This window comes from Rhinoraja longicauda, chromosome 21, assembly GCF_053455715.1.
Source record: "Rhinoraja longicauda isolate Sanriku21f chromosome 21, sRhiLon1.1, whole genome shotgun sequence".
NCBI classification, from domain to species: domain Eukaryota; kingdom Metazoa; phylum Chordata; class Chondrichthyes; order Rajiformes; family Arhynchobatidae; genus Rhinoraja; species Rhinoraja longicauda.
In genome coordinates, this window is record NC_135973.1 from 11,214,979 (window position 1) to 11,235,904 (window position 20,926).

General features: G+C 45.2%; 1 protein-coding gene across 1 annotated transcript in view; it reads left to right on the forward strand.

Annotated features, from left to right (window-relative positions):
* The first annotated feature begins 533 nt into the window (after positions 1–533).
* The window catches only part of ift70 (intraflagellar transport 70), a 55,721-nt gene continuing 35,328 nt past the window's right edge, over positions 534–20,926 (forward strand). Inside the window, exons 1-8 of the mRNA XM_078418465.1 lie at positions 534–771; positions 4,163–4,228; positions 6,173–6,382; positions 8,739–8,795; positions 10,161–10,296; positions 11,714–11,818; positions 16,025–16,153; positions 16,795–16,844. Of these exons, the coding sequence (XP_078274591.1) occupies positions 718–771; positions 4,163–4,228; positions 6,173–6,382; positions 8,739–8,795; positions 10,161–10,296; positions 11,714–11,818; positions 16,025–16,153; positions 16,795–16,844 (807 nt within the window). The 5' untranslated portion in view covers positions 534–717. The remainder of the gene's footprint in view (positions 772–4,162; positions 4,229–6,172; positions 6,383–8,738; positions 8,796–10,160; positions 10,297–11,713; positions 11,819–16,024; positions 16,154–16,794; positions 16,845–20,926) is intronic.

A 20,926-nucleotide genomic window follows, 5' to 3' on the forward strand; every position in this document is an offset into this window, starting at 1 on the left:
AACAACTATTCATTGGTTGTATATTTTATTAAAACACAAAATGCGAGAGGTATTCAGCGGGTCAGGCAGCATCTGTGTAGGGAATGGACTGGAGACACATCTATATTGTGTGAGAAAGTATTTCTATTATTGCTTTTATGTTAATTAATGTTAGATGAAGCTACCTTTATTGAAAACACAGTATTAAAGGCAGGTTTTACACACAACGCATTTGTCAACAATAAAGATAGCGTCTTCCTCCACTAAAGGATGCTCGTCTGCATCTTGCCAATAATAAAGATGGCGTCAGCACCATCGCCACCACCCTCAGTCGGTGTATTCACCAGCGTCTGTGCCAGTAGTTAAGATGGCGACCTCGTCATTACACTCAGCCGGTGTATTCACCAGCGACTGTGCCAGTAGTAAAGATGGCGATTTCATCATTACGCTCAGCCGGTATAGTCACCAGCGACTGTGCCAGTAGTAAAGATGGCGATTTCATCATTACGCTCAGCCGGTATAGTCACCAGCGACTATGCCAGTAGTAAAGATGGCACCCGGAGTTCAAGCCAGTGATTTAATTTCCTTTCGTACTTCCGCACGGTTTCCATGATCACAGCGGACGCGGCGAAGGATAATTTTATCCGAGGTGACGGATAATGAGTGGGAGTTAAAGTACGGCCAATCAGCCCAGGTCTTTGTTAAAAGTCTGTTTATTTCGCTCACGTTGTAATCAAAATGACACTGGTACAGATAAAGGACGGGGAATATACAACGACCATTTATAAGCTGGTGAGTGTTGAAAGTTGTGGACGGGGCCTCGAGGATGTACAGCCATCTGTTTTCCTATCAGGTTATTACGCCTCAGGAGTTTATTAAGTTACAGCAAGCCGAAATCTAGCACTTTGGTCAACGTGGGTTGTTTTTAAATGTGCTATACAAATAAAATTGACTTGACTTGACATAGTACTCCATTTGTACACTGCAGTTACATTTTAATGACAATATAAGCATAGTTTGGTAATTGGGGACCATATGAGTTACCCAAAACACATGGTCTTTTACGATACCATACGATAGAACTATCCCAAGAGGGAAATTGATCTCAGTCATAAAAACTGCCAACAGTCATAAAAACACAAAATACAAGAAACATGAAACTAAAGTGATGAGTGGAAAGGGTTAGGAATGTGCAAAGATTGGGGGGGTAGTCTGTCTACCCCATGACAGAAGGGGGAGGGAGGAGTACAGTTTGATAGACACAGGGAAGAAGGATCTCCTGTGGTGTTCTGTCCTGCATCTTGGAAAACTGTCATAATGTTTTGATCCATTTTGATTTATTTTCAGGATGGGATGTCACTGCCAAAGCTTAAACCCCAGTTGTTCTTGAGAAGTTGGTGGGTTACTACCGTCTTGAAGTGCATCATTGGTTCTAGTGCTATGGATAAGGAATACTGGGACTGGAGAATGATAGCTACATTGAAGGAACGATGACAGGAACCAGGATAATTTGTAGTTGGAAAGGGAACCTACAATGTCGATGCTCCTGTGCACTTGTTAGTTGAGCTTGTGGGTTAATGAAGTGTTGTTGAGATAACTAAGATAGTAACTGTAGAATGCTAGGGTGTTGGATGAAGTGGCTGTCAAACTGGTTGCTTTAACCATGATGAAATCAGGTTTCTTTAGAATTGTTGGGACAGCACTCATCTCAGCTGCTCTTGTAGGACTACATTTATATATCTGATCAACTGAGTTTGGCTTTGAAACCAAAGCCAAGGGAGGAACTTCAGAAAAGATTTATTGAAATGGTCCCAGGGATGATGGAATCACTGGAGAGGCTAGAGAAACTGGAATTGACCTCTGTGGAGCAGAGTTAGTTGAGAGGAAATGAATGTGGGTATTTACCTCCACTAGCAGAATGTTCCTTTAATAGACATATAATAACAAGCAAAGAGCCATAGAAACGTTAAGAATTATTTTCATTCCGCTGGTTCCAATCTGGAATGTATTGTCTGATGGAATGGCAGCAGCAGGTAATTCCATGATTTTCAAGCTGTATACAATTTTGTAAATAATTTGTTCACCTACCTTCTTCCAGATATTGCTTACTGTAATGTAATTTCACTTTGTTTATTTTGTACACTATTACCTGATGCAGTTTGTTTTATACAACCATCTGGTATGAATGTTTTGAATATATATCTTTCTTCTGACTTACAGCTTCAATTATCATTTTGTAGCTGCTGTTAACTTTATTGAAGAAGTGTTTCATTTAGCTAAAATTGCCGTTGAGGCATTGTTACGTTGCTTATGTACAACTGTAGTGAAGCAGCTGATGAAAAAATGCAATTGTAAAATGGATGCAAGATATATTTTGGTCGAGAAACAAAAGATTGCAGATTGAACAAGAAACAGATTGCTGGAAGACCTCAGCAGATCAGGCAACACCTGCAGAGGGAATGAACAGACAACATTTTGGGTTGGGACCCTTGATGTTATTTGTAAAGAAAGCATTTTGTTTTTTTAATTTTAGTTTAGTTTATTATTATTATTGTCAGATGTACCGAAATACAGTGAAAAGTTTTTGTTTTGTATCCAGTCAGAGAAAAGATTTTACATGAATATAATCAAACCATCCACCACGCACAGATAAAGGTTACAACATTCAATGCAAGATATAACATTGAAGTCCGATAAAAGATTGTTCAAGGGTCTCCAATGAGGTAGGTCAGGACTACACTCTAGCTGGAGAGATGACTGTTCAGTTGCTTGATAACAGTTGGGAGGAAGCTGTCCATGAACCTAGAGGTTTGTGTGTTTTCAAACGTCTTGCCTGATGAAAGAGAGGAGAAGTGAGAGTGACCAGGGTGAGACTGCTCCTTGATTATGCTGGTAGCCTTGCCGAGGCAGTGTGAAGTGTAGATGGAGTCAATGTGACAGTCTGGGCTATGTCCACAACTCACTGCAATTTCTTTTGGTCTTGATTAGCTGTCCCAAACCAGTCTGTGATGCTTTCTATGACACACCTTATAAGTTGGTGAGGATTGTTGAGGACATGCTAAACTTCCTAAGCCTTCTAAGAGAGTAGGGGTGTTGGTGTGCATTCTTGGCCATAGCTTCAATGTGGCTGGTTCAGGACAAATTGCTGGTGACATTTATTCCTGGGACTTCAAGCTTTCGACCATCTCTATTTCTGCGCCATCAATGTAGACTGGGGTTTGTGTACTGTTTCACTTCCTGAACTATTTTCTAACAGAATGAAAAAAACAGCATGAAAATTTTACTTTTGTTTTTAATTGATACATCTGAAATATTCCAAAGCAGTGATAAGGAATACTGGGACTGGAAAATGATAGCTACATCGAAGGAACGATGACAGGAGCCCATTGTCCTTGGTCCTTATTGCAAGCTCCATTCCCACATTACATAATCCATTCATTGCAACTATTTGAAACTGAACCAGGTTATTTACGATCTAAAATCTAACCCAAAATGAGCTTTCGCGCAAATATCTGTATCATCCTTACTACTGTCTATTTTTCTCCCTTCTCACGTCTTCTGATTCCATCCCGTCTGGTTAAGTTAGCAGTCATCTTGTTCCATCCTCTGTAACCACTGACTGATATGATGTAAAACTTAGCCACTAATATATACACCACACCAAATCCCATTCATCTCACATCAGTATGCTTACTGACGTACATGGCTCCAGGTTTAGTAATGTCGCCATTTTTTAATTCTCATCTTTGATTTTGAATCCCTCCATGGCTTTGTTCCTTCCCCCTCTTCCTTCCAAACAGCTATCCCAGGTATTTGCACTCCTTCATTAAGGCAGTACATAAGAGTCGCAACATTGCTGGCACCATCTTGTTCCATGGACTATCTTGATGATTGCTATCGATGCCAAGGTGCTAAACTCTGGATTTCTTTTCCTAAATATGTGTGTTTCTCCATGATGTTCCTCAAAGAGTTTCCCCAAAACCTATTCCTTGTCCTATCCCTTTGCAAGCTGTACGAACATCCCCTGATAGTAATATATTCTGTTTGATAATAAACCTGCAAAATACCAAGCAACATTATGCGGCACTGAAGTTTTTGTTTTATGTTTTGCATATTCTACTAAATATCAAGAAGGAGAAATGCCACTATTTGTGTCTGTAATGGCTTTTATTCCATTTTTCAGGTCAGAGATGGAAGATATGGAGAGGCTATACATGTTCTCAACAATGAACTACAGAAACATTCGAAAGTAATTATTATATCTTTGCATATTTGTATATCTTTTTATTTGCCGACAAAAACAACTGGGCATACGTCTAATTTAAAGCACATTGAGGGGTACTTGTGCTATATGTATAGTCATGATAATGAAATACCTTTTGATGAGTCAGTCTGGTGAGCACACGTTTGTCGTTTGATGCAGTATTTATTAGTAAAACACCCTATTGGGATGTTCCAGAAGCAATGAGTGTAACTGCCTGTAGCTTTAGCATTTTCTAAACCAATTCATTTTTACTTCATTTGATGAATTTTAAATGTGAAAATATAGTTTCCATAAAATACAGTGTGAACAGCTGCATGGTGAGGTTTTGCCTCCAGTGCAGTTTGTGCAGATCTTTTATTACTATGAAGGATAATTATTCTTTTTAAAGCGATTTTTGCTTTTTTTTTGTTACTGGTCCTGACAGATCAGTTGGAATTCATCACGACTTTTTATTTTATCGTCAGCCATGAGTAAACTACGGTGACGTTTCATAACACTTGTGTTTCCCCACAAATCTTTTATTGGCTTTTGCACTGCAGTTTGCTGTTTACAGAACCATTGTGGCAGTGTGCACTCTCCAGGGATGCTGGGGTCTGAGCAGGCATAGGTTGAGAAATTCTTTTCACAACTCTAAAAACAAACAGCGCCTTCTATCTAAAAATGTTAGCCCAAAACAGCAATAACTGTGCACATTAGCACCCATCAAGCAAATTAGTCCCTCACATTTTGGCAGGATTTTTTGAGTCATTGGGCTATACAGCACAGAAATAAGCCCTGTGCCCAACATATTCATGCTAACCAAGTTGCCTAACCGAGCTAATCCCATTTGCGATAAGAAAAAAATATTTGGTTTTGGTTTTAAAATGATATGACTCACTTTAATGCATTTTTATGAAAGCCCCATAAAGATGAAGATTTTCAGTAGTGATGTTCACATTACAGCATTGTATGGTTTGCCTGTGTAACAAACTTAATCTGTCATCATTGGTTTTCAGCGCAGGGTTCCCTGTTAAGGTATTATAACATTTTTGCAGTGGTCAGGACATAGCTCATGTAACAATGCATGCAGCACTCTTTCAGTCAAGAGGAAATGTTTCTACTCGATTAATAATGCTGCAATGAGAAGGTTTTGGAGATTGTTTTGTGGGGATAAGAAGGACTTGAGAGGCAGTCAAAGCTTGGTACCCATGGGATAAATGCTCTTTGCAAATGAGCCAAAGCGGTCTTCCAGTATAGGCAGCATCTCTGGAGAGAAGGAATGGATGACGTTTCAGTCGAGACGGGTTGACCCAAAATGTCACCCATTCCTTCTCTCCAGAGATGCTGCCTGTCCCGCTGAGTTACTCCAGCATTTTCTGTCTACCTTTGATTTAAACCAGCATTTTCAGTTCTTTCCTACACAAATGCCCATGCTCATCAGCCTACTCCAGTGCAGTCTTCTGTCCTTGAAGACAGAGTTTGAGTGATCTCCTTAAAGCATCAGTGAATTCCTGAAAAATGGCAGAGATCTGCAAGAGGAGCCTGGAATGATCCTGAGGTTTGGAAGCTGAGAGCAATCTTGGACTTGACTTCCATGGGTTGAGCAGGACAGGACACACAGTTACCTTTGTCAGTGTGTCAGTGTTCATAGATCACTGAGGAAACAAAATACCGTTTGAGTTTTGGCCCTTTAAAAAAACAAAGTTTCAAACTTTTCTGTAAATTTGCTTAAAGAAGTGAGGCTGAAAATCTCACTGCAGATAAATGTTTTGTTGCACTACTGTAGAAATTCATGGAAGATATATTTCTTTTTGATGGCACACTTTTAAATGTGGCCCTTTGCGACTGCTTTTAGCTTGAAAATATTTTGGAATCTAAGAGTATGGTTACAGTATTTCTAATTAATGGTCTGTGCACTAATCTTCCTAATTTATGTCAATTTGTCTCCAGTCCCGGGCCGCACTCTCTCTCTTGGGATATTGTTACTATCAAATGCAAGACTTTTTGAATGCTGCAGACTGCTATGAACAATTGGTCCTGATTCACCCAGAAATAGATGATTACAAACTCTACCATGCACAATCTCTGTACAAGGCTTGCACGTATACAGAAGCCATGAAAGCAACTTTTCTAATAGATAATCCAGTTTATCAAACTAAGGTAATATGTTTGGAACATTTATTGCCAAAAATCTTGTATTTCCCATTATGCTATGGAGAGATTTGTATGTCCATTTTGCCTAATTTGTGTGACTTAGCTTCTATCAGCCATGGCGTGTATATGTAGTGATTAACCATGCAAGAAAAGTGTAAATTGTCAGGCCCTGTTCCTCTGAAGGACAATAACCTAGAATTTCAAGGCTTGTCTATACTATGATCATGTCATGTTATCAATTAATGAGAAAATCCCAAAACACCATTAATTGTGATTCTTGCAGTTATTCTGGAAAAAAAGATCCGGGCAGAGTAATCAACTTGAGTTGTGTGTGTGTGTGTGTGCCATGAGGACAGCTGGTGATATCAGTTTATTGCAAGCTTTGTTAAATTGGACTGCATGCATCCAGTTAATGCAAGGCTGCCTTCACAGCCTCTTGCTGTACTCTCTATAAATTTACGACGTTGCAGCCAGATTTTGCGCCGTAACATTCACGTATAATCAAACATGCATGAGTATGATGAACGGTCTCGACCCGAAACGCCTTCTATTCCTTTTCTCCAGAGATGCCGCCTAACCCGCTGAGTTACTCCAGCATTTTGTCTCTATCTTCTATACATGAGTATAACTGGAAAAAAAAGAAAGGAATATAGTGTTACAGCTGCAGAGAGAGTGCAGATTTTAAAAAACTACCATAGTTTGATACGAACAAACATGTCATTTGGCACTCCTGCCTCGATAATTTGTTTTGTTTATATTTAAAACCTATATTTTGGATTTAACTACATAATTCTCTATATTAATGTGAAGCACTCTCATCGTAGTCACCTTTCTCGAAACCTCATTCACTGTAATAATTCTAATTAACTACATCTTATTGCATAATATTACATTTTAAAACTATTTGCTAGTTTTGGTCCTAGAAATCATTCATTTGCATTCATGATCATTATTTTCACATATTGAGTACTCCTCTGATATACTGATCTGTACATTTTCCAACACTATGCCAACCTTTATAGATCAGATAAACTACTTCCACCTGTGTTTATGATCTTTCTTACTTTTTTAACTGCACCTGTGCTGATTTTTGGTGCAGATTTTCTGGAATAAGATTATTTCTCATCTTGCCTTTATCCTTTTCCCATTTGCTATTGTTTCCAAATAACATATTCTGAAGTATTTAAATACTAATTATTGCAACTCTATGTCAGTAACAACTGCTCGATCAAACCTTCTTGCCTCTAAGGCCCTAGTACTTCATTTAATTTGCCGCATTTAGATATTGCACTAAACATTATTACGAAATTAAGTTGTCGCTCTGTTCTTTTCCTTTGAGTCATAAATTTCCATGTAAATTTAGAAATAAGATTTATTAGCCCAACAATAAAGGAACCCTTCTGATTTTCATATCAGTCTAAAACTGTCCGCTGAGTTATTTGATTTGCCAGTTATTTGTTCCTTTCTTTTAAGTTTAAGTGGTACCCATACAAATTGTACAACTCCCTCTTTCCATGAATTGAAACCCCCAACTCCCAAGCTACATATTCCGTCCCACATTTAATCATCTCTACAAGTTTACAAATAACCTGCTTGGTAATCTACCTTTGAGATTTGGCTTCTTTAACTTGTATCCTTGCCCTTGAAACATTTGTCAGCAAAATCTCATTTTAGGTCCAGCTACGTTATTCACTGTTAAATCAACCATAACAACAAGAATAACCATCTCAAAATATTTCTTTAGCAACTTCCTTGTCCCTTTTGGATAACAGCAAAGGATGGAGCTCCTCCATCATTCCATCTCATTCCCTTATCTATTTAAATAGCATTCATGCCCTCTTTATTCTTACCACTAACCAATCAAAACTGCTATCTATCTAGTCTAAGCCTCAATCTAAATCTAAATGCGCCTGAGGTCCACAATGCATCAAACTACCGCTCAAACATGTTGAGCTGAATTTCTTTTAGTTGCCATTGCTTACTGCAGATGTATAGTTTAGGATGAGTTAAGTAATCCTAGGCGCTACTAAACAAGTCGGCTCAGGCACTGCTATTTCTTTTTAACTGTTCTATATAATTGCTTAAAATGTTTGCGACTATTGAATTAGATCTACTTCTGGCACATTGTTCTTGCAAGAAGTATGCTTGTTTTATATATAAACAGAATTTGCTTGAAATTCTGTAAAGTTCTGTCCTGGTTTTACTGATTTTTGAACAAATTACTACACTAGATAAAAATGGAGCTGATCAGAAATGATGGATAATTTTGTTTTCAGTAATAATTCAAATATTACCAGTACATTATGATTGTAATATTTCAAGAAGTAGGAAAGTATAAATAAAACCTGATTTTCTCAACCAGGCGTTGAAACTACAAGCTGCAATTAAATACGGAGAAGAAGACCTCACAGGAGCAAAGGTAAAAATTGCATCATTCTCACAGTTTTGGATACTTGACATTAATGTAAACCTAGAAAAATAAAAGTTTTCTATGTATAAATATGATTTTAGCATAACAAGCACTTACATTTCAAATAATTAAAATATTTGTAAAAATATTGTCCATTAAACTACGAGAGCCACAATAGACATCAAATTATGAATTTGCCTCGCAAAGTAGAAGGTGCTTATATGATTGTATTTCAACCTTTCCCACTTTTCTAGTGCTATATTTCCTTTCAAAATCCAGTACTTCTAATTTTGTTGCATCAGATTCTCTCTACTCTGTCTGTGCACCTCTTCGTCTGTAGAGAGGTTTTCTCACCAATCTCTACCCTTCATATACTTCCAACTTCCTATTCTCCAGGGAGAACAACCTGTCTTCTCCAGTTTCTCCCCCTAACTGAATTGCTGCATCCCGGGCAATATCCTGGTGAATCTCTGCATTCTCGCCAGTGCTATCATATCCTACACCGTGGTGCCCAGAAATGCACTCAGTGGTCCAGCTGAATTCTGACCAAGCTGTGAGCATAGCCTCCCTACTTCCCCATTCAATGCCCTGATTTATGAAGGGCAGTATCCCATATCCTAATCATGTTGTCTACCTGCTCTGCCCCTTCAAAGATCCATGGATTTATACTCCATAATCCCTCTGTCCCTCAGCTTTCTCTTAAGACCTGTGAACACACACAGTACCTACACATTTCGTCCCTTGTGGAAGCTGACCATTTGGATTGTTCACCCACTAACTAGAACGACTGCTGAGAAAAAGACAGGGTTGAAGTCTATATTTTTGTTTGCTTTGTTATGATAGATAAAGCAGTCTAATAGGGCTGGCGATGAAGAGGAATGATAGGTTTAAGGCAGTGCTTCTTAAACTGGTGAATGGTTCACCCAAGTGTGAATGAAACTAGAGGGGTGCATGAACGGTGAATGACTTGATATATAGATTTTAAAAATTATACACAGGGGAGAATAAGACAAAAATTACCAAAAAAAGTAAGAAAATTTTGTCGAGGGTGAATGAAATTTTGTGATTAAAGACTCAAGGGTGAATGAGTTTAAGAAGCACTGGTTTAAGATATTACATACAGCACATTCAGGGATGGTTGGGCTATTCATGTGCCATAACATTTCAACAGATGTGGTGATAACCCTGGACTGCCTGAGGAAAGGAACTATTAAAAATGTTCATGACAGAAACAAATTTGCATTCCGATATTTTATGATTTTACGGTAGAGCAGATAAAACATGTAATACATGTCATTTGAATTAATGTTATTAGAAAATTGTTTATCTTACATGATTGTAGAATAAAATATAAGAATGTTTTTTTAACGTTAGAGCCTTGTGGAGCAGCAGACAGCCGATGACCCAGACACTGAGATTAACTTGGGATGTTTGCTGTACAAGGAAGGACACTACGAAGAGGCTTGCAAGAAGTTTACCACAGCCATGCAGGTTGTGGGCTACAAACCAGGTAAATTGTCTAAAAAGATCTAAAATTTAACCAAGTATTGGTCATAAAATATAATGTTTCTTAAGAAAATATTTAAGCCTTGCATCCCAGATTATTATGGCTCTCATTGAATCATAACCTAGAAATAAGATTAATATAAATATTTGTTTCATGCATAAATCACACAAGGTATGGTGCCTGTGTCTTGAAGGATTTGCACTATTTTCTGCAAGAAACCCCACTGATGGGGAAATTGAACCAGGCACTTTTTGTTGTGATTCATACTTACACTACTATAATTTCCCTCTCTATTTCATTGAGGACAGTTTTGATTCTGATGGGAGCAGAAATTTACAAAAGGTCGTGAGCTGACACTTGTTCAATTACGAGATTGATTATTAGGACTGGCTGTTAAATCCCTGAAGTTTTACACTACAATTGACTTGCATGGTGTTGTTCTTGGGGATGACCACTAGGTGATGTTGCTACCATTCAGACACATCTTCAGTTGTGTACCTCAACGTCACTGGGTGTTTCGGCCTTTTATCGGAATATATCACAGACTTTATTTTCACATCCTTCATTGATGTGTAGGAAAAAAAACTGCAGATGCTGGTTTAAATCGAAGGTAGACACAAAATGCTGGAGTAACTCAGCGGGTCAGGCAGCATCTCGGGAGAGAAGGAATGGGTGACGTTTTCGGTTGAGACCCTTCTTCAGACTGATCAGTCTGATGAAGGGTCTCCACCCGAAACGTCACCAATTCCTTCTCTCCCGAGATGCTGCCTGACCCGCTGAGTTACTCCAGCATTTTGTGTCTCCCTTCATTGGTGTACAAGTGCTGCCATCTTGCAGGCAAGCAGCAGTGACGAAGATCTGACAAACACCCCTACTGACAATGCTGCGCATCTGTGGTTATCCCTGATGGTTGTGTTAGTTGCCCAGTGGCAGCACAGTGCCATATTGTGCCACGCCATAACAAGAGGCAATATTATTCTGCACTGCACCCTTTGTCCCCAATCCTAATTTATCTCCATATCTCTTTTCATTCCCCCTCATTTTTCACATTAGAACTGAATATTAGGAAGTATGAACATCCTCAGCAGAAACAGTTAATTATTGGTTACCAAAAATCAATTTCTAATCTGTATGTAAACTTTAAAGTAAAATTAAAGTTTAATTGTTGTGCACTATTTATACTTTGCAGATTGCAGGTTATTACTACCTGAAATTACAAAGATGTATAGTACAATAGAATATAAAGTTTATGCATAGTTGATTTAATACTGAAAAAGGCAAAAGCCATCTCATTCTTTTATAGAGTCCTCGCACATAAGATCGGTGAAGTCATGGTATTGTACATCAAATGGCTATTTGTAAAGCACATAGCATGTTGCGGTTTTACTTAAAATATGCTCTGTTACTTGTTCTCTTTCAGATTTGACCTACAACATCGCCCTGTGTTACTACAGCATGAAACAATATGCACCTGCTTTGAAGTATATTGCAGAAATAATAGAACGTGGAATCAGGGAACATCCAGGTGAGTTGATTAGCCTGGTTGTATGGCGAGTCGTAAGGCGATGTGCGTTGAGGTAGACGTTTATTAGAAGACTAACAACCGTGACAAAACCAACGCTGTAAACGACAAACAACCATAAATCTTACTGTCTCTCTTGGAGTTCTAAACCAGACTGCCTGGTTACTTTACCTGCGCACCACCTCACCTCTTCTACCAATCAGAGGGTTCGATGGTCTGGACCAATCCCTGTGCCCCTACATGACCCCCCCCCAGAACCCTCGGCGCGGTACCGGGCAGGTGCCCGGATCACCCGACTGGAGCGGGTGCGGAGAGGAGAGGGAGGCCCCACCGGGGATGGGGACGGGGAAGCCGGCACCGTGGGAGGAGGGGAAACTGGCGGAGCCGGAGGCGGCAGTGGCAAGGCGACCGGGGGAAGAGGAGTCCCGAACGGGGGCAGCGAGGGGGAAAACTGCTGTACGGGAGCCGAGGCCGGAGGTCGGCCCCGGCGAGGAGGTTGAGCCGCTGTGACGGGCTGGTCTGGGTCCAAATAGGCAGGCTTAAGACGTGACACCGAGACGACCTCCTGTCGTGTGCCCACTTCCAACGTGAAGGTGACTGTGCCTTTCTTCACTATCCTGAACGGACCCTGATAAACCGGCCGGAGCGGGGGACGGTGGGCATCGATGCGTCGGAACACAAACTCACAGTCGCCCAAGTCCGCCGGGACATGTGAAGGGGGATCCCCGTGACGAGAAGCAGGGACCGGGGCCAGGGGCCCCACCCGCACTCGGAGTGAAGCTAAGAGTGCTGGCTTGGAGGGAGGGAGGGTAGAACATGGAGGGAGGGAGGGTAGAACATTGAGGGAGAACGTCGCCTGGTACCCGCAGGGGCGAGCCATAGACCAGGTCCGCCGAGGAAGCTCCGAGATCGTGCTTCGGAGCCGTGCGGATACCCAGAACCCATGGGAGCTGGTCGGCCCAGTCGGGGCCGGACAGGCGGGCAGTGAGGGACGCTTTAAGCTGCCTGTGGAACCGCTCCACCATCCCGTTGGCCTGGGGGTGATAGGCGGTGGTTTGCTGTAATCGGGACCCGCACAGCTGAGTCAGAGCCACCCACAGGGACGAGGTGAATTGGGCGCCCCGGTCGGTAGTGATGACGTCCGGGACGCCGAAACGGGCAACCCAATTTAGTGCCAGAGCCCGAGCGCAGGAGGCTGCTGAGATGTCGGACAATGGGAGCGCCTCCGGCCACCGGGTGAACCGCTCGACTACCGTGAGGAGGTGGGTGTCGCCCCTGGAGTGGGGTAACGGGCCGACGAGATCCACATGGATGTGGAGGAATCGGACTGCGGGGACCGTGAACTGCTGGACGGGGGGCCGAGTGTGCCGGTGTACCTTGGAGGTTTGGCACGGAATGCAGGAGCGGGACCAGGCGGCCACCTGCTTCCGCAGCCCGTGCCAGACAAAGCGAGCCGCAACCAGAGCTGAAGTGGCCCGGATGGACGGATGTGCCAGGCCGTGAATGGTATCAAAAACCTGGCGCCTCATGGAAGTGGGCACTACCGGGCGGGCGCGTGGCAGAGAAACATCGCACCAGTGAGACCACAGGCTACCTGCGCCAACCGCAACCCCGAGGTGGTGTGTGGGTACAGGGAGGGGGTGTCTTCCAGGCGCTGAGCCTCCGCGAGCTCCTGGAAATCCACCCCGGAACTTACCTCGGCAACCGGGGAAACCGCCGGTCTGGACAGGGCATCCGCCACGGCGTTTAGTTTACCCGCAATGTGCCAAACGTCGGTGGTAAATTCCGAAACGAAAGTGAGGTGTCTCTGCTGGCGGGCCGACCACGGATCTGAAACCTTCAAAAAAGCAAACGTCAGTGGCTTGTGGTCAGTGAAGGCCACGAAAAAGCGACCCTCTAAAAAATAGCGAAAATGACAGATCGCCAGGTAGAGGGCCAGGAGTTCCCGATCAAAGGCACTGTAAGCCATTTCGGGGCGAGTGAGCTGGCGGCTGAAAAACGCCAAAGGGTGCCAGAGACCGTTAACCTGCTGTTCTAAGACGCCTCCCACCGCCACGCCGGAGGCATCGACGGTGAGGGCGGTGGGGGCAGAGGAGCGCGGGTGGACGAGCATGGTGGCGTTCGCGAGGGCCAGCTTGGCCGCCGCGAAAGCCGCGAAAGCCGCGTCGGCAGCAGGGGACCACACGAGCTCGGTGGGGGCGCGCTTCCTGGCAGGATGGAGGCACAATGCTGACGATCGCCCCGGTGTCGACGAGGAAAACGGTACCGGTATGTTGCTCAGCAAGGTAGAGGCGATGGTTCTGGCCGATCGAGATTGCCTCTACATTTGATCGGCCGAGGCATTTCCCGAGAACGTGCAGGGGCTTCTACAGTTGCGTGCCGCTGCTCCCCACCGTTTATGAAAGAAACACCAGCCGCGCTGGTGTGTTTCTATGTCGTGGGCCTGTTTCAAAATGGCCGCCATGGACGTAGCAGTTTGGCTGGTTTTTTTCAAAGTGGCGGGCGGATGGGCGCCATCTTGGCCGCGCGGTCGGTCGCTCACCGGTGTGGAAACCCGATTTACTGAGCCGGGGCACCTCGTCTTTGCCGCGACCAGTGCGTCCGCCTTTTCTGCGAAATCCATCGGGTCCCCGAAAGTAACGTCTGCTAGAACTACGCGGACGTCCTCTGGCAGCTTCTCGCGGGATGCCTCCTCGAACATGAGGCATTTGGTGTGCTCTCCCGCTAGAGTCATCATCTCCGTCATGGGGAGCTCGGGTAAGTGCAGGAGTGTGCTGGTCCGCTGTTGTTGGCTGCGGCCGAAGGTTTTCAGCAGCAGCGACTTGAGGCCCGTATACTTGCCGGTTTCTGGCGGGTCGGTGACATACTGCGTGACCCGTGCGGACGTCTCCGACGGCAGGACGCTCAATAGATGGTAGAACCTGGTTTCGTCCTCCTGTACTCCCCGGAGGTGGAACTGTGCCTCCGCTTGGGCGAACCTCAGGCGTGGTTGGTGGGCCCAGAACGGGGGCAGATGAACGCCGACTGCGTTCGGTGTCGATACCTCCCGATGGGACATCTTGGTGATCTGTGATCACGTCGGGGTCACCACTATGGCGAGTCGTAAGGCGATGTGCGTTGAGGTAGACGTTTATTAGAAGACTAACAACCGTGACAAAACCAACGCTGTAAACGACAAACAACCATAAATCTTACTGTCTCTCTTGGAGTTCTAAACCAGACTGCCTGGTTACTTTACCTGCGCACCACCTCACCTCTTCTACCAATCAGAGGGTTCGATGGTCTGGACCAATCCCTGTGCCCCTACAGTTGTACCTTAATTTTAAAAAATAAAGAAAAAAACATGAGTGGTATCCTTTGCTTGAGCCCCAAACCCCCTGCCTGCATTTGGATTTCCAGATTGTGATATTTACAGCACTTGCAAAATCTACATGATTCTCTTTGTATTCTTCATGTACCTTATTAATACATCTTTTCGTTTATTCCTTCTTCATATAGAGTCATAGAGTCATAAAGTGATACAGTGTGGAAACAGGCCCTTCGGCCCAATGTGCCCACACCGCCCAACATATCCCAGCTACACTAGTCCCACCTGCCTGCATTTGGTCCATATCCCTCCAAACCTGTCCTATCCATGTACCTGTCTAACTGTTTCTTAAACATTGGGATAGCCGCAGGCTCAACTACCTCCTCTGGCAGCTTGTTCCATACTCCCACCACCCTTTGTGTGAAACAGTTACCCCTCAGATTCCTATTAAATCTTTTCCCCCTTCGCCTTAAACCTATGCCCTCTGGTCCTCGATTCACCTACTCTGGCAAGAGGCTTTCTGTACATCTACCCGATTTATTCCTCTCAAGAATATATTTATTTTGCTTACCCAATGCCTGTGCTATTTGCCTTGTGTAGGGATGTCAATAACTGCCAAAGTAGAAGCATTAGAGAAGAGAAGAGGGAAAATGTATTTACCGTAAGAATAAGAGGGGTCTATCCAAAAGGTTGCAGAACCATCATCACATTTAAAACATTCCCTGGTTGAAGACTTGAAGAGCAGTAACGTACAAGGTGACAGAATAAAAGCTAGGCTGGGTGAAAAACCTATGTAACTACCTTTCTAGCCGGCATGCACACGATGCGCTGAATGACCTCCTCCTGTGCCATTAGGTCTTTGTTTCTGCGATTATTTTTGATTTTTTGTTGTTGTTTTTCAGAGCTTAGTGTTGGAATGACAACTGAAGGGATTGATGTGAGGAGTGTTGGTAACACATTGGTGCTTCATGAAACAGCTTTGATTGAAGCTTTTAATCTTAAAGCAGCCATTGAATACCAGCTTAAGAACTGTGAGTGCATAAGACAAAGATAATTGGAGCTGTTTTGTACTTTCTTAAGGCAACTTCTTAGTTTGTTAAATATATGATCTTACTTCAAGGAGATTTTGGAGAATGCATTGGGGTTTTTTTCTGGGGGTGGTCGCTGCATTGTTTCCCAGTGAAGAGATCAGTGTGCTATACCTGAGAGCAGAGTCTGGAAGAACTTGCATAATATTGGATTGTCATAAGGCAGATCTTCCGTAACCCAAGATACGGCAGGGATGCCCAGTATTTCCAGGGATGTTAGATTATGTTGTTTGAAGCAGCTACTGTTGTTGATCACGCCTGGGGAACTGGTTCTGGGACCCCGTTTAATAGGGACATTTCTGCTTATGGTATATCTGGTATTTTCTTGTCCTATTCTGTACTATTTTAAAGTTAAATTTGACACAGGAACATATTGTTCAAATGATAGAATATTATAAGATGTGAAAGAAGTGTAAGAAAATAACTGCAGATGCTGGTACAAATCGAAGGTATTTATTCACAAAATGCTGGAGTAACTCAGCAGGTCAGGCAGCATCTCAGGAGAGAAGGAATGGGCGATGTTTCGGGTCGAGACCCTTCTTCAGACTTAAGATGTGAATGTCCCTGTGGTCTCTTTTAAACAGATGAAGCAGCACAAGAGGCGTTGACGGACATGCCGCCACGATCTGAAGAGGTAAGTTCACCTGCTGATGTGATAAAGACTTCTTGTTAAAATCCTCACCATTTTTCCAGTAACCAAGTGGACGAGCATAGAAAATAGGAGCAGGCACAGACTATCCAGCTCTTCAGGCTTGTTCCAGCATTCAACACTATGATTGCCCATAACAGTACACTTGGTACTCTGTTCCCAACTTCTCCCTATATACTTTGATCCCTTTAACATTAAGAAATATACCTTTCTATTTTTGAATATATTTAATAACATATCCTCCACTGCCTACATAATAGTGAATTCCACCGCTTTCCCGCCCGCTGGGGGGCAAAGAAATCCCAGTATTCTTAAGTTGTGACCTTTTTGTCTGGACTCTACAGCTGTTAGAAATATCTTTCCTGTACTTCATGTGTAGTTTAATTAATTGTCACGAGTACCGAGGTACAGTGAAAAGCTTTTTTTATTACATGCTAGCCAGTCAAGGGAAGGACTATACATTATTACTTTTTTTTTTTTTTTTTTTATCAAAAAATACTTTATTCAAGTAATAAATATCATTTACAAAACATCATTTTTAAACAAACCCATCCGACATTTCCGGAGGTTACATATTCAATACAGGCATTTACTTAGACATTTACATACATTTACATACATATCCCTTATTTGGAGGGGCGTCTCTCTCCACCACACCCTGCCCCCCATGTCCAGCAGCGGAAGGACCCTAGACTGTGGTCCTCCCCCACAGGGCCTTGGCGTTGGCTGCACCGAGCTTCAGAGCGTCCCTCAGCACGTACTCCTGCAGTGGGCCAGTCGGCAACATTCCTTGACGGACAGCTCGCTCCGCTGGGAGGTCAACAAGGATCGGGCAGACCAAAGAGCGTCTTTCACCGAGTTGATGACCTTCCAGCAGCACTTGATGTCAGTCTCGGAATGCGTCCCTGGGAACAGTCCGTAGAGCACAGAGTCCTCTGTGACGGAGCTGCTCGGAATGAATCGTGACAGGGACCCCTGCAGACCTCTCCAGACTCTCCTGGCAAATCCACACTCTTTGAAGAGGTGGGCCACCGTTTCCTCTCCGTAGCAGCCGTCCCGAGGGCAGCGTGCGCTGGTAGTGAGGTTCCGGCGGTGCAGGAAGGATCTGACTGGGAGGGCTCCCCTCACCGCCAGCCAAGCCAGGTCTTGGTGCTTGTTGGTGAGTACTGGCGATGAGGCATTTTGCCAGACAAGCTGGGCTGTCTGTTCTGGGAACCACGCCACAGGATCCATGGAGTCATTCCCCTGCAGTGCCTGCAGGACGTTCCGTGCTGACCACTGCCCGATGGACTTGTGGTCAAAGGTGTTGGTCCGGAAGAACCTGTCCACAAACGACAGATGGTTCGGCAATGTCCAGCTGACTGGCACATTGCGTGGCATCTGCGCCAGGCCCATCCTTCGCAACACCGGGGACAGGTAGAACCTCAGCAGGTAGTGGCATTTGGTGCCCACGTGCCTTGGCTCTATGCTCCGCCTGATGCAGCCACACACGAAAGTGGCCATCAGAATGAGGGCGACGTTGGGCACGTCTTTACCCCCGTTGTCTGCCGACTTGTGCATTGTGGCTCGTCGCACCCGGTCCATCGCCGACCCCCAGATGAAACGGAAGACGGCCCGGGTGATCCCCGTGGCGTAGGAGGGAGGGACGGGCCACACTTGCGCCAAGTACAGCAGCCCCGAGAGCACCTCACACCTGATGACCAGGTTTTCCCCGTGATGGAGAGGGAGCGCTGCTTCCACAGCTCCAGCTTCTTCCCCACCTTGGCTATCCACTCCAGCCAATTTTTGTTACATGCCTCAGCCTTCCCGAACCAGATCCCCAGCACCTTCAGGAAGTCAGGCTTGATGGTGAAGGGGATGGAAGATCGGTCGGGCCAGTTGCCAAAGAGCATGGCCTCGCTCTTCCTGCGGTTTACCCTGGCCCCCGTGGCCAACTCAAACTGGTCGCAGACGCTGATCAGTCTGCGGACCGACCCTGGATCCGAGCAGAAGACGGCGACATCGTCCATGTACAGTGAGGCCTTGACCAGAGTGCCCCCACTGCCTGGCAATGTCACTCCTCTTATGCTCGCATCCTTCCTGATGGATTCGGCAAAGGGTTCAATGCAACAGACGAACAAGACAGGGGAAAGAGGGCAACCCTGCCTGACTCCAGACCTGACGGGGAAGCTGTCTGATTCCCACCCATTAATTTGGACTGCACTACAGATATCAGAGTAGAGCAGTTGTATCCACTTCCTGATTCCCTCCCCAAAGCCCATTTTGGAGAGCACGTCCCTCATGTACGTGTGCGATATCCTGTCGAAGGCCTTCTCCTGGTCCAAGCTGACCAGGCAGGCATCCACCCGTCTGTCCTGCACGTAGGCAATGGTATCTCTCAGCAGCACCAGGCTGTCTGAGATTTTCCTGCCAGGTACAGCACAGGTTTGGTCCGGGTGGATCACCTGTCCCAGAGCAGACTTGACCCGGTTGGCGATGGCCTTAGACAGGATCTTGTAGTCTACATTCAACAATGTGATGGGTCTCCAATTCCTTAAGTCATTCATCTCCCCCTTCTGCTTGTAGATCAGGGTGATGTTGCCCTTCCTCATAGAGTCTGACATGCTGCCTGCTAGAAGTATATCGTTGTACACTTCCAGCAGGTCCGGGCCCACCCAGTCCCACAGAGCCGAGTACAACTCTGCCGGTAAGCCATCGCCTCCGGGAGTTTTACTCGAGTCAAAGGAACGGATGGAGCCAGTCAGCTCCTCCAGGGTCAGTGGTTGGTCCAGACTCTCCCGCTTGCTGTCGTCCAAGACTTCCGTGATGGAGGACAGGAAGTTCTGGGAGGCGGTGCTGTCTGTGGTCTTTACATCGTACAGATCCTTATAAAAGGATCTGCAGATCTTGAGCATGTCTGTCTGCGAGGATGTTACCGAGCCGTCCTCCTCCCTAAGGCTTTTGATCACAGAGCTCCCCCTGTGAACCTTATGGAAGAAGTAACGTGAGCACGTCTCATCCTGCTCAACATGGCGGACCCTGGACCGGAAGATGATCTTGGAGGATTCAGAGGTAAAGAGCCGAGCTTGCCGGCCCTTCAACTCTCTCAGTTCCTCCCTCACATCCACCCCTCTCCTCTGCAGAAGGAGTAGCTGCTGCAAATCTGTCTGGAGTTGACACAGTTCCCTCTTACCCTGTCTTGCTCTCTGAACACCTTTGGAGACGAAGAACTTCTTGATGTTCTCCTTTGTTGCCTCCCACCAGAGTGTCTGGGAGTCAAAGAGGGGCCTCACAGTTCTCCAACATGCGTAGTCCCTCTTTAGCTCCTTAACGTTCTCCGGGGTCAACAGCTCCACGTTTAGCTTCCACGTCCCTCTGCCCGCCTTCCGGTCCTCCTGTAGGTGACAGGTGGCCTGAAGGAGGCAGTGGTCAGAGAAGAACACCGGGGCGAGGTCGGTGTGTCTGACCGTGACGGCCCTCGATGTGAAGAGGAAGTCTATCCGGGACTGGGCTGAACCGTTTGGTCCTGACCAGGTGAACCGTGGCTGGACTCCGCCTGCAGGGTCACTGAAGGCGTCGCGCAGCTTTGCATCTTTGACCGTTTCCACCAGGAGTTTGGAGGTGCCGTCCAGTCTGTGGTTGGCACTGCCGGATCGTCCAGCCGCATCGATGATGCAGTTGAAGTCACCGGCCAGAACGAGCGGTCTAGACGTGACCAGCAGCGGTGGGAGCTGCTGGAGGACGGCCACCCGCTCGCTCCACCTGGGTGAGGCATACACATTAATCAGCCGGAGCGGAGAACCACGGTACATTACATCCACCACCAAGAGACGACCCCCCACCACCTCCCTTACCTCAGTGATGGTGAAGCCCCCTCCCCGCAGCAAGATCCCCAGACCGGACGCACGACAATCATTTCCTCCCGACCATACAGACAGTCCGTGGGGCCACCATTGCGACCACCTCCGATAGCAGCGAAGGTGTGGCAGCCCGCACTCCTGTAAAAAAGTCACATCCGCCTTTACCTTGGCCAGGTACTGCAAGGCGGATACACATCGCACAGTGCTCTTCACACTGCGCACGTTTAA